Raw genomic sequence first — 13,867 nt, forward strand, 5'->3', positions numbered from 1 at the left:
TTTGCTCTGACCACAAGCCTTTGATGAGCCTTTTCAGTGAGAATAAGTTGATTCCACCAATGGCTTCAGGAAGAATTCAACACTGGGCATTGTTGTTGGCTGGTTATGAGTATGAAATTCACTACAAGAGTGGAGAAATGCACAGTAATGTGGATGGACTCAGTCGTTTACCAGTGCAGGAAACACCCATCCATGTGTCAACACTAGGGGAGGTGGTTTTGTTCCTGGAAAACCTCTCCTTTTTCCTTTTTCAGGGTAATGTAAGTAGATTATGAATGGGTTTGATGTATAGGAAACAGAGGGTGTTGATTAGAGGAGTTGCTTCTAACTGGAGTGAGGTTGTTAGTGCAGTTCCACAGGGATCAGTACTAGGGCCTTTGCTTTTTCTAATCTATATTAATGATCTGGACTCTGGGATAGTTAGCAAACATGTCAAATTTGTAGATGATACTAAAATAGGTGGCTCAGCAGATACAATCTTCTATTCAAAGGGACTTAGATAATATTCAGCTGGCGGCCGACACCTATATTGTCAAAAGTGTAGAATTGAGAACAAGGGCAGTGATGTTCAGACTGTACAATGCACTAGTTAGAGCTCATCTGGATACTGTGTACAGTTCTGGGCTCCACACTTCAAGAAAGATATCGCTGCTCTAGAGGCAGTTCAGAGGAGAGCAACCCGACTTATTCCAGGTCTGAAGTTATTAATGGACACCAAATGAGCACGATGGGTCGAATGGCCTCTTCTCATTTGTAAACTTTCTTATGTTCTTCTTATGTTCTAGAAACATATTCTGTGGAGTGAGTTTTTCATGTCTAGCTCATTCTATGTACCAGAAAACAAAGATTGAGAAATATGCCCTCACATCACACAGGTGCAAACTCTGGAGCTTCTTTGCTGTAAGTCAATGGGGAAATTCAATCGTATGCACGTTTGATGGCCCCATCACCCTATATTTTCGAAAGAACCATTGGTTTGTAGTCGCTAAAGGGACTGTGTGTAGGCTACGGGCGAGTGTGAATTGTGCTCATGTGTTCTCCAAAGGGGAATCCCTGCGTATGCACAGTTCGCACTCTGCTGTATCCTACACGCCAGTCCCTTGAATAAAATGATCATAGAACGAGCTGGGCATGATGAGCACACTGCACAGAGTGTTTCTACTTATAGAATAACCTGAGAAATTATGCATTTTCAGTGGAGTTCCCCTTTAAACAGAAAACTAAACTTTTAATAAATACCATTTGCAAGTACTGTTAACCAAGTGTAAGTTGTTGCCACATGAAACTAAGTTTGCCACAGTGGAAAAGGAGTGTCTGGCGATTAAACGGGCCCTGGACTCACTTAAGTATTGTGTACTGGGCTGTGAATTCATCTTGATGACCGCCCATGCGACACTCATCTGGATGAAACAACACCAGGATGCTAATGCCCGGGTTACCCCATGGTTTTTGGGCCTGCAGGCTGAATTTGACTGGGCTACATATTTACCCTATGAAGAGAATTACTGCTGAAAACATCATTTTAATGTTTAAAATGTCTTTCTGATGTGCATTTCCTTAAGCCCGTATGTACTGTGAAAGCAGCTGATTTGTTGTGTAATGTAACTGGACCTCACAAGCACAACAGGTCCCAAATAAAAAAAAAAAACTGCAACTGGTTGATTAAGAAATAAGTGCTTTGTCCCACTGGACATGCAATAATATATGTATTTTTAAAGTTTAATTATGTCCGGCCTGTAAACAAAAAAGTGTCCTGGATCAAAACATTGAGTATGAAATTGGAATATGATCACCAGTCCTGAAACAGGTCCCACGTCCTCTCAGCTGTGTTTTCACCCGAGACAGGCTCTCCTCAAACGCAACGCATTTCAGTAGCTGGACACTGTGCTTTGAATTCGCTCTGCTCCTTTGCTTCTAATGGGGACACATCTGTACATTTGTCATGATGGTCACCTTTATCAGAAACTCGATTTTAAAAGTACATACACACATGCATCTTCATCATTTGCTTTCGGCACAATTCTTTCAAGACTTTTGTTCAATTGTTTACAAATGGGATTGGATCCGTGTTTTGAGATTTTCTTATAGGAGAGATTTGGTGATTTTAGGAATTTGCTTTGAAAGTAGTAAGTCCGAAATATTAAAAGTAAAATATGCAATGAAAATGGTCACGTTTCAGATTTCAGGTCAGGTATTGCATGATACAAGAGCAAAGTAATGTTTTGAGCTACTAACATGTGCTTTTGTGAAATAAATTAATGTGATCCCCCCTCTCATATAAGAGTATGTATATTGATATCTCCAGTTAATCATTACTCACTCACCCCAGGGAAGCAATGCTCTGTTTGTAACACGGTGACTGAAACTGAATACAATATTGTAAATCAGACTATAATGGCATCTTGGTTTTTTTTTTAATATGATCATTCATTTAAATTATTACCCAGTTTAACTGTTGTCCATCACATTGTTACAATGTGTATTTGGACAGATAATTGTACTTTCCATTCCAAATTGTAAAAGCCCACATCTGATCACATGCTTTGAAATTAGTCTGAAAGTCTAAAAAATTGTATGTAAAAAAATATAAAAAAAAAAAGCTAAAGAATACTTGATGTTGAAGATACAAGTTTCACAGAGTCAGGAATTTCATTATACAACAACAAAGTCATGTTTATTGACTTAACTACTATCAGATGCCTTACTAATTACTAACTTATGCATTTCTTAAGTAAATGAATGTGACACTCCTCCTAACATTGTTACTGGCACTTAATTATTAAAACTCGGTATTAGATTAGACTAACGTTAAAAATGTGATGTTATTAAAATTAAGCTAAACATGAGCTAAGTAAACACTGTTCCTTCATCCACTGCCACAGGTGAATATAGTCAGCAGTCACAGGCTGTTACACGTTGGCGACGCAGCGAGCGGAGCTCTTGCTTCAGGGTGTCGATAGCCTTGTTCTTGGCCTTCACTGCGGCCTGTGCCTCCTGCAGATCGCGCCCCCTCCAGGCGCTGGGAGGTGCTGCGCTCCGCCGCCAACCTTTCATCAAGCAGCTCCCTGCTGAACTGCTCCTCCTGCAGCTTCTGCTCCAGCTGGACAATACGGGCCTGCAGCCTGCGTTTCTCCTGCAGGGCCAGGGTACTGCGACACACACAGCACACAGCATTAACACACACACTGCGACACACACAGCACACAGCATTGACACACACACTGCGACACACACAGCACACAGCATTAACACACACAGCACACAGCATTGACACACACACTGCGACACACACAGCACACAGCATTGACACACACACTGCGACACACACAGCACACAGCATTAACACACACACTGCGACACACACAGCACACAGCATTAACACACACACTGCGACACACACAGCACACAGCATTGACACACACACTGCGACACACACAGCACACAGCATTAACACACACACTGCGACACACACAGCACACAGCATTGACACACACTCTGTGACACACACACACACTGCAGTTCCCTCTCTCACCCCTTGTGGCTGATTTCATCCTGCAGGGCCTCACTGTCCTGCTCGGCCCAGCGCTTTGCCCTCTTTGCTAATGCCAGGTCCTGCAGAGGGAGAGTCACTGTTAGCGACACCCACACAGAGGGGACACAAGCCCACACATGGGGGGACACACCCACACAGGAGGGGGACGGACACACACTTACCTCCTGCAGCTGGATTATCTCAGCCTCCAGGCTCTTGATCTTCCTCTGATAGTCTTTGGCCTGGGCCAGCGTCTCCTCATGGGACAGGCGCGTCTCCTCTAGCTCCTGCTGCACGACCTTCATATGTGCCTGGGGGGGTCAGGGGACGGGAGGGGCGTTAATCTGCTGTTCACAGTCCAGACTGGAGCCAGTGCTGAATGCCCTGTGGAGCCCATTCTGCGCAGCCCTGCATCTGTGAGTGGTACAGTAGCTGCAGTCTGCGCAGCCCTGCGTCTGTGTGTGAGGTGTTACCTGCAATTTGCACAACTGCTTCAGTGCCTTCTCCCGGCTCTTGTTGGCCAAGTTGAGCTGCTCCTCGAGATCTTTCATACCCAGCTCCAGCTTTCTCTTTGCCGCCAATGCAACAGAGCGCTGCTTCCACTCGCCCTCCAGATCTCTCTCTCTCTCCTGCGCCTGGGGGGCAGAGAAACACAGGCGCACAGATGAATGAACTGCATGACCTGTAGTGTGTGCACAGTGAGGTGTCAAGTGGACAGTGTCCAGTGTGTGTAGTGTACTATACAGTGCGAGTAGCATGTCTGGAGTAAGGTACAGTGTGTAGCGCATGTGTAGAGTATGGTACAGTGTGAGCAGTGAGTGTGTGGAGTAAGGTACAGTGCGAATAGTACGTCTGGAGTAAGGTACAGTGTGTAGCACATGTGTAGAGTATGGTACAGTGTGAGTAGTGAGTGTGTGGAGTTAGGTACAGTGCAAATAGCATGTCTGGAGTAATTTACAGTGTGTAGCGCATGTGTGGAGAATGGTACAGTGTGAGTAGCGAGTGAGCAGCACCTGTTTGAGCAGCTGGTCCTTGCTCTGCACCGTGCGGTCGAACTGGGCCTTCAGCGCCCGCATGTCCGCCTCCAGCTGCAGCTTGGCCTTCTTAGAGGCCTGCAGCTCCTTCTGCAGCTCCTCCACCTGCGGCTTTATCACCTCCAGCTGCTCCTCCATCACCTGACTCTCCATCTGCAGCTCACGCACCTGAGGGGGAGAGGGAGTCGGTGCTGTAGCCAGGGACCCCCCACCCCCAGCGCTGTGCCAGCCCAAGAATAACCACTGGACCCCTCTGCCCCCGTTTCACATTGTCTAGAAATGCCACTGGCTATAGCTGTGTGACAGGCAGGGCTCTGTGTCGGAGCTGCAGCTCCGTCAGTCAGTGTCTGTGTCACAGTGTTGTTTCTGTCAGTATCAGGATTTCAGTCGGTACAGGATCCGTATAACAGTATAATAATGTATGAAATGTGTTGCAATAACTATTACACTCTGGCCCACGCTGTCCTGGGATGAGACCAGGTCCAATTTCAGTGTCAGTAACAGTGTAAATCAGAATAATGAGTGTAATGGTGTAGTAGCACTAATAAGTAGCACTTACGTGTTTGTCAGAGCTGTCCTTGGCCGAGACCAAGTCCTGCATCTCGTCCTGCAGTGCCTTGGTGGCCCGGTCGTGCTTCTTCTGCAGGTAAACCATGTTCTCCAGCTCAAGGGTCAGCGCCAGTACCTGGGCCGCTTTCTCCCGAGCCTCCGCCAAGGCCCGGTCGCGCTCCTCTGCATAGAGACTTGAGATCTGACACTTCTCCTCCACTGTTTGCTGTGAGAAGGGAGGAGAATCCAGAGTGAAATCAGTGTATACAGGTGTGTGTTTACCTGCTCAAACTGCTCTGCTTGGTCTCCAGGCTGTGTCAGTGTATATATGCAGGTGCATACAGGTGTATACCCAGCGCCAATCTTTACCTGATCTGAACTCTTGTGCTTGGGCATTTACCTGACGAAACTTCCTGTGCTTCTTCTGCAGGTTGAAGACTGTCTGCTGCAGGTGGTCCTGGTGCCCTAGGCTGGCGTCCAGCTCTTTCTGTAGCCGTGCCCGGCGCTGGCCCAGCTTGTCATAGGCAGTGCTTTTCTCCTCCAGCTGCAGGAACGCCCCCTCCAGCTCCTTCTGCACTCGCCGCTGGGCCTGCTCTGCAGCGCGCAGAGAGTCAGCGCCCTCCTTCAGCTTCTTCTGCATCTCTGCCAGCTGGATGGAGGGGATAGAGAGGCGAGAGGTAATCAACAGCAAAGCCTTCACTGGACAGGGAGGAAGAGGAAGAGCCTCACGGGGTGATGGGGCAAGCAGGACATCTCTGTCACTGTAGACAGAAGGGGGGACAGGGACACACACCTGTGACTGCAGGGTGACCACCTGCTTCTCCACTCTCCCCTTGGCCCCCTGCTCATCCTCCAGCTGCTCTCTCAGGCTGTGCTGCTCAATCTCCAGCTGACGCAGACGAGTGGAGACTTTCAGTTTCTGGCGCATCTCCACATTCAGCAGCTCCTGTAAGAGGGGTTTTTGTACAGATCCAACAGTGTCAGAGTACACACACTCATTTACATACAGATGTGCAGTGTTTTACAGTACTGTGCTGTGATGGTACCTGGACATCCAGCACAGCGTTCACAGTGTCCAGCTGCGACTGAGAGGGAGAGAGGCGGGACAGACCAGTCATCCAGACGCCCCACGTAGACAGTGCCACGCAGACAGCCTTCAGACAGCGCACCCCTCAGACAGCCCTCCCCCCCACTCACCTGCAGTTTGATGTTGCGGTCCGCCAGCTCGGCCCCGTGCCTCTCACTCTCACTGTGTTTGAGCTGCAGCTCGCTCAGCTGGGTCTGGGCCTTCTTTCTTCGCGCCTCCAAGTCGCCTCTCCCTTGCAGCAGCGCTTGCAGCTCAATCGCCAGCTCATTGAGCTTGGCCTCCAGGGTCTGCTTTGCTTGCTCCAACGACACTGTGTTCTGGGGGGAGAGAGTCAGAGGCCGCGTCACGGGCCGCCAGCGCCGCACAGACTGTCGGTGATACACGGCGCCCGCCCACTGCGCCCACACTGCGGTACAGCACGCTGTCACATGCGCTGCACAGACTACAGCACTGATGCTCTGGACACACCATGTATAGCACGGGTCACAGCTGTAATGACTCGAGGCAATGCTCATAATACCTGACTCAGCACACCACATACTCCCAGACATGCACTGTCAGACCGGACCGCTCAGAAACACACTTTACACATGACGGACACACTGGAAAACAAAAAAACACCCCCTTCCCCATGTCCCCTGACCTTCATAAGGGTGTTGTTCTGATCCTCCAGCACCCCAACACCCTCCTCCACTTTCTTCAGCTTGACCTCCATGGCCACCATCTCCAGCTGCAGATTCTGCCGTGCAGCTTTCTCCTCATCCAGCTGCTGCTCCAGGTCCTGTGAGAGAGAGAGAGAGAGAGAGAGAGACAAGTCAGAGAGAGACAGCAGGGACGCACAGAGACGCACACAGTCAGTGAGGGTTTCAGTGGCACCTCACCGAAATTGTCTGCTGCATCTTCTTGTTCTCACTGTGCAGCTGGGCGGCGCACTTCCACTCCTCGTCCTTCATGGCCGCGTGCTGCTGCCGCCGCCGAGCGAACACCCTACAAGAGACCGCGTCAATGTGTCATCATGGTGGAAGTAGTAATGACATGCAGCGTTACTCCAGTGCTACTACACCGTTACTGCTGTGCGTACCTGCGGGCTAAGTGTCCGCAGCACCGGGCCTGGAAGCCAATGATGATGTCTGTGATCTTCTCGTCGCGCTTCTCCTCCAGGTTGGCCAGGAGCCCAGCCCGGAAGAACACCTTAGTGTGCCCGATCTGGAACTGACTGGGGTCTAGCTTTAGTTCCTGAAGCTGGGAGAGAGTGGGAGTTATCATCGGGGACACAGGTCAGGGAACAACAGGGAACAGGTGAGCAGACAAGGAGAGAGACACGGGGAGTTGCAACCTCACCATGAGCACACAGGCCTGCTTCTCATCCATGAAGTCCTTGGCGACGGTGCTGGGAGTGAGGATCTGGTACCTGAGAGAGGGAGGGAGTGTTAGTGTTGGTCAGCAAGTGTCGGACAGCGTGTCAAGTGTCGGTCAGCATGCGTCGGATAACACGTTACCTCTGTCTGAACTCCTGGAAGACGATCCGGTTGGGGAAGCCCTCCCTGCAGATCCGGATGCCCTCCAGTACCCCGTTACAGCCCAGCTGGTGCAGCACCAGGTGGGGATCCAGCTTTCCGGCCTGGGGGGGCAGAGCGCTTGGTCAGACTGCGCATGGGTTGTCTACAGCATCCATCAGTGTGTGCAGCAGTGTTCAGTGCGAGACATGTGCCTGTAGACCCGACTCAGGGGCCCTGGCTCGGGTTGGTGATGCAGTGTTCTAGGCTAGTGACAGGTGAGTGTGTGAGCGTTGTGTGTGCGTACCTGCTTCTCGTGGTTGGGGATGATGCAACGCACGTAGTGGGGCTTGGTGTCGCTCAGTGTGACCAAGAGTTTTGCCAGTTGCTCCTTGTAGAGCTGCCCCACCGTGCGGAACATGCCCTTGCGGTTCTTAAATGCGCCGGCAACCATATCCAGCCCCACGGTCGGGTCCACTGAGAGAGAGAGAGAGTGGGGGGGATAAACACACTGTCATTCTTGGTTCTACTGCAAGCGATACATTGAACTGCAGAAACTCTACAGACACTCGTCTCTGGGACTCAGTGTCCGTGTGGCTGTGTAGCTGTCAGTGTGTCACAAATACATTCAGACAAAACTTTCAGATTATTGTGACTCCATATCAGGAGCACAGAGGAGGCAGAACAAGGGAGACGGCGAGAGCAGAAACCGAAAACTAGTATCCGAGTCAGGAATGAAGAATGGGGAAAAGAGAGAGAAAGATAAAGAGAGAGAGAGACCAACAGATTTCAAGAGGAGGAGAGGGGAGGAGAAATTAACAGAGGAGGGACAGAGGGATAGTGACAGGCACAGAGAGGGAAGAAGAGACCACAACAGCAGGGGGAGAAAAATGCAGAGTGAAAAACAGATAACAAAACAACAAGATAGAGAGGAGAGCATGTAGTGGGAATCTCTGACCTATAGCTGAAACCTGAAACCAGAAGTGCCTGGACAATAGCAGCACAGAAAACCTGTGAGACACACACTCACACACACACACAGGACCTGTGACATGAACACACACACACACACCACTCTCTCCACTCCCTTCTCTCACCATCTCTCCAGAGCTCAGAGACGAACTTGGCTGAAGACTGCTGGAGCAGCGTGGCCACATTGCCGTTCAAAGGGTTCATATTCTTCTTCAACCACTCGTCTGCCTTGTAGTCAACCTGCGAGAGAGAAGGAGGGGGTGGAGAGTCAGCGTGTACACAGGTTACTGCAGTACATGCATCACACTGCCTGCAAAGTGCATGTGTGTTTGTGTGTGTGTGTGTGTGTGTGTGGGCGTGCTCGCCAGTGTGTCACCTTGCCAGCATAGTGGCTGATACTGAAGTCAGCCTTGTCCTTCAGTTTCTTGGGCTTGAGGAACTTGGGGTGGCTGCCCTGCTGCTGGATGACTTTGTCCACGAAGGAGCGGTCAGTGGTCTTGGGCAGTAAGCACTCATCGTCCAACAATGCCAGGATGCCCGGGGGATTGGCCTGGGGGGGCAGGGTTAATAGTAAGTAATGAGAGAGAGAGAGAGAGAAAGAGGGAGAGAGAGAGAGACAGGCACACACACAGGGGACACACACACACACGGGGACAGTCTGGTTGTTCTCACTGGCTTCTCGATGAGGTCGATGCAGGGCTGCAGGTCCAGACCAAAGTCGATGAAGCTCCACTCAATGCCCTCACGCTCGTACTCCTCCTGCTCCTGGACGAACGTGGTGTGATTGAAGAGCTGCTGCAGCTTCTCATTGCTGAAATTGATGCAAAGCTGCTCGAAGGAGTTCAGCTGCAGAGGGAGAGAGAGTTAACACTCGCTCGCCTTCACCCGCCATCAGTAAGTAACAATAAGTCGAGTAGTATGAGAATAATGACAGGGCTGCCTTGCCCACTGTCCATCTGTCCCCCATCACTGCTTCCCCACCTCCTTCAAATCTTTGACTCCACTCCACACTTTCAAGTCTCTATACCGCTCCCACCCCACCCCACCCCCCTACCTCGAAGATCTCGAAGCCGGCGATGTCCAGGATGCCGATGAAGGAGGCGCCCTGTCGCTTGGTCATGTCCAGCATCTTGTTGATGTGCGTGACCAGCCAGTGGATCACATGCTTGTATGTGGCTGTAGCCAGCACCTCCACCGCAAATTCTGCCTGCTCCTTGGTCTGTGTCTTCAGGATGTACTGCTGGCCCACCTTGATGCGGGGGCACAGGATGGCATGGGTGAAGTCCGTCACATTCATGCCCATCAGGTGGCACACCTTCTGAGTGGCTGAAGGGAGAGGGAGAATAATGGAGAGACGCACTGCGGGAAACACACACGCTGCACTGGGAGAAGGAAGGGGGACACAACGCAGGGCTGTAACACTTAATATAAAAATACCAACTGCGGGAAATGGAGAGGACAATGCGAGTGTCGGGTACCTGTGTCGTCAGGCATGTAGGCCTGGTCAGAGTCACGCCTCTTCATGAACTTAATGTTGCCCAGCTGGAGCACAGCGGACAACACTTTCAACAGCCCTGAGAGAGAGGGAGGGAGAGAGAGAGAGAGAGAGAGAGGGGGAGAGAATCACTATACATTCAACACAAAACCAACAGAATGGAAACAAATACAGACAAGCAGCTGTTCATAGGGACGGAGGGCTACAGAGACCCGAGAGGCAAGGACAGACAAGACAGACTCACCGATCTGGTCATCCTCTGAGATACCCATGATTTTCATGGTATCCATGGTCTCCAGGAACAGCTCCCCGTCCTGCTGGCCCGGGATCATCACGCTGCCACTGGACAGGAAGCGGTAGTCACTGTAATGTTCCAGGAACAGCTCCGCTGGAGAGAGAGAGAGAGACAGAGAGGTTAATACACATTGACAGAAAGAGGGGATGAAAACACACTGACAGACCAGCTCCACAGAAGGGGCTCCCAGAGACAGACACTCACAGCGCAGTTCGTCCTCGGCTCCAGCCAGCATGTAGTAGAAAATGTGGAACGTGCGCTCATCCTTTGCCTGGCGGATCACTCGTGACTTTTCCAGCAGGTCTGCGCAGGAGTCAGGGACACAACGACACCGACAAAACTGCCCGACACACCGTCAACAGAACCGCACCCCTCCGCACGACCTACCCAACCCATACCGCACCCCACCACAACAATCACACACCCCCACCCAATCCACATACTAGCGACACACTCTACCCACATCAGACAGTTATTACTATGTTATTACTGTGCTGTGACAGAAAGGATACAGGTCTCGATGTTGGCTCCCACGATGTAGCCGTTCACATCAAAGTTGATCCTGATGAACTTCCCCTGCAGAGAAAGGGCATTTACTGAGCAGCACTGAACACACAGACGCTGGAGGGGCACTAATTAGTCAGAGAAGCTGCAGGACTCACGAAGCGGGAAGAGTTGTCGTTCTTCCCAGTCTTGGCATTGCCGAACGCCTCCAGGATGGGGTTGGCCTGCAGCAGCTGCCTCTCCAGCTCCCCCTGGTCTTTCTTGGTCTTGGGAGAGGAGGCGATGTGAGTCAGGTACTGTATCACTTTCTTGGTGTTCTCTGTCTTCCCCGCGCCAGACTCCCCTCTGAGGGAAGGAGAAGGAGATGGAGAGAGAGAAAAGAGCAAGACCACATTAACACATCATCACACTGTTTAGAAGTTGACATTGTCAGTCTGTGAGTCGGTCAGTGCATCCGTCTGTCTGTCAGTGTCCAGATCAAAGAGGAAGTCAGACTTACGTGCACAGGATGGACTGGTTCTTGCGATCTGAGGGAGAGAGAGGGGGAGAGAGTTAATACACAGTGTCAGTGTGCATGCAAGGCTGTGAGTGTGTCTCTCCTCTATTCTGAAACAGGAAGTCCAGACACCACAGGCAGGAAGTTCATACCCAGTGATTTGGGCTGTGAGGAATTAAGCCCGCATTTAGACAAGCTAACGAGGATTAGGAGCCCTAACGAGCAGAGAGCATGACTCTGCCAGGTACAGCTGCCCTCCCTGCTCCACCAGGGGCACAGTGACAACACAGTGTGCAGTGTAGTGACATTGTGTAGCACAGACATTGTGCAGTCTGACAGTGTTAACCTATATCAGACAGCGGATGGACGGTGACTGTGTAGTACAGTAAGTGTGCAGCGTGTAGCAGTGTGCAGCAGTGTGCACTAGTGTGTTACCCTGCACCATGCTGCAGTAGGCCGTGTCGGTGATGGCATAGATGTGGGGGGGCACATCGTGTCTCTTCTTGCCCTTATACATCTCCACCATGTCCGCAGAATAGATCGGCAGGGTCTTATAGGGGTTGATCACCACACAGAACAGTCCAGAGTACGTCTGCAGAGAGAGAGATACATTCATTCATTAACACACAGGGGAGAGTGAGAGAGCATCATCTAACTTCCTGTTAATTCCTAATGGACACACAACTCCAAGTGTGTTTGTGCATGTGTCCCTGTGTGTGTCCCGTCAGCACGCTGCCCCCCCCCACCGCAACGCCCCCTGCCCGACTCACATAGATGAGGCCAGAGTTGTAGCGCTCCTTCAGGTTGTGCAGGACAGAGGCCTCGTTCAGACAGGGCAGCTCGGCCATGTCTTCCACCTTGGTGAACTTGGGCGGGTTCATCTTCTGGATGCTGTCCTTGTTGACGCACACCTTCCTGCCGCTCGCCACCAACACCACCACGGCCTCCTCGCCCCGCTCCTCCAGCACTCTCCCCGCCTCGAACCCATTGTGTTGTGATGCCACCCACACCAGCTTCTTGGCGGCCCAGCTGGCCTGCACCAGCGGGCAGCTGATCAGGTTGTGGTCCACTTTCAGGAACTTGTCCTCGTCTCGCTGTACCATGGCAACTGGTAAAAGCTGAGGGAGAGAGGAGGGGTTAATACTGCACTTGGGGGGTGGGTTGATGGTGCACTGAGAGACAGGGAGGAGGAGAGACACACTGCCTGTACTGAAAAGTTGCAGATTAACACAGCCAGGGAGAGGGGTGTTAGTGATGTTTGGTTCTGAACACAGATTTTGTCTTTCAATCTCATGTTACTGAATTACAAATGGAACACTGAAATTGCGTTCTGTTGATGTTTTATTTTAAAACACTGAAACTCAGAATCAGTGATTGTAAGGTGACATTGGTTTTATGTTGGGAAATATTTGTAATTAAAATAAACATAACAGATATGATGTACATTTTTAAGAGATGGAATTCCCAGAATCCCAATAAATTGTAAAAAAAAAAGAAATTACAGTAAAAGTAAAAATATTTTACTAAGAAGTGGTATGACATTTTCAACATTTTCCCAAGCAAACATAGAGTACTCTTTCAATGATCCTCATTATTGCACACGGTGAGCTCAGATCTAATATGTAGGCCTGGATGTCTCTACATCAGGGGTTTGATCATAGTACATTTTATTATGATTATAATGATTATTATTGCCAGAATACATTTAGTGAATGTTTTACTGTTGTTTTTTCATGTACAATCAGATGTCAACTACTTGTTCAGGGATGGCTAAACACATTTCAGATTAGGCTACCTACACTCGTACAATAAATGGTGCAATACAGAACCAAAAAGGGATCCGTGGCTCCCTTCATAAATGGCCCTAAAAAAGGTTCCATATTGAACCATTTTCTGAAGCTCTGGGGTAGAAACCCTAGAGGTTCCACAGCATGGAACCAGGTTTGGTGCTGTTTGTGAAACACCCTCTTCACCCATAAAAGCTGAAGTATAAAATACATTTGCTTAATTTGAACCCACTTTTAATGAAAAATAAAATGTGATATTGTTATTATTATTGTTGTATACACAACAGTATAAGATTGAACTCTACTGAACTACTGAAATTAGTGACTTTAAAATGGAAATTGACAAACACACAACTACAGTACACACAACAGCATATGGAAAGTTGTATTATACCCAATTTGAGGTATTTGAATTTCAATAATAACATGTAGTGAAAGTGATGAGTTGTAACAATTGTACATATTGCACTGTGCACAACAGCTGTTGTACACACAAACACAAGAGTGCATTGAGCCACTGAAATAATACTACTACTAATAATACTAGCAATAGTAAGTATAGCCTACTACAACTTCTTATACATTTAGACATCAATAGTATCCAGTAAAGTTGTGCTGGA

At 49.6% G+C, this 13,867-nt stretch overlaps 1 protein-coding gene across 1 annotated transcript; it reads right to left on the bottom strand.

Annotated features, from left to right (window-relative positions):
- Positions 1-2,586: 2,586 nt before the first annotated feature.
- LOC136751262 (myosin-9-like) lies at positions 2,587-12,563 on the bottom strand. The gene is given in 29 exon segments (XM_066706708.1): positions 2,587-3,001; positions 3,003-3,149; positions 3,533-3,612; positions 3,715-3,843; positions 4,006-4,167; positions 4,546-4,734; positions 5,126-5,341; positions 5,516-5,764; positions 5,909-6,109; positions 6,162-6,200; positions 6,313-6,519; positions 6,846-6,983; positions 7,084-7,189; positions 7,284-7,444; positions 7,544-7,613; positions 7,702-7,823; positions 8,006-8,175; positions 8,796-8,910; positions 9,047-9,220; positions 9,343-9,516; positions 9,725-9,996; positions 10,149-10,244; positions 10,410-10,553; positions 10,665-10,763; positions 10,973-11,036; positions 11,123-11,309; positions 11,464-11,491; positions 11,896-12,052; positions 12,231-12,563. Coding segments are annotated over 29 exon segments (4,338 nt in total). The 3' UTR covers positions 2,587-2,892.
- Between the last annotated feature and the right edge of the window lie 1,304 nt (positions 12,564-13,867).

Source organism: Amia ocellicauda, chromosome 6 (assembly GCF_036373705.1).
Source record: "Amia ocellicauda isolate fAmiCal2 chromosome 6, fAmiCal2.hap1, whole genome shotgun sequence".
NCBI lineage: Eukaryota > Metazoa > Chordata > Actinopteri > Amiiformes > Amiidae > Amia > Amia ocellicauda.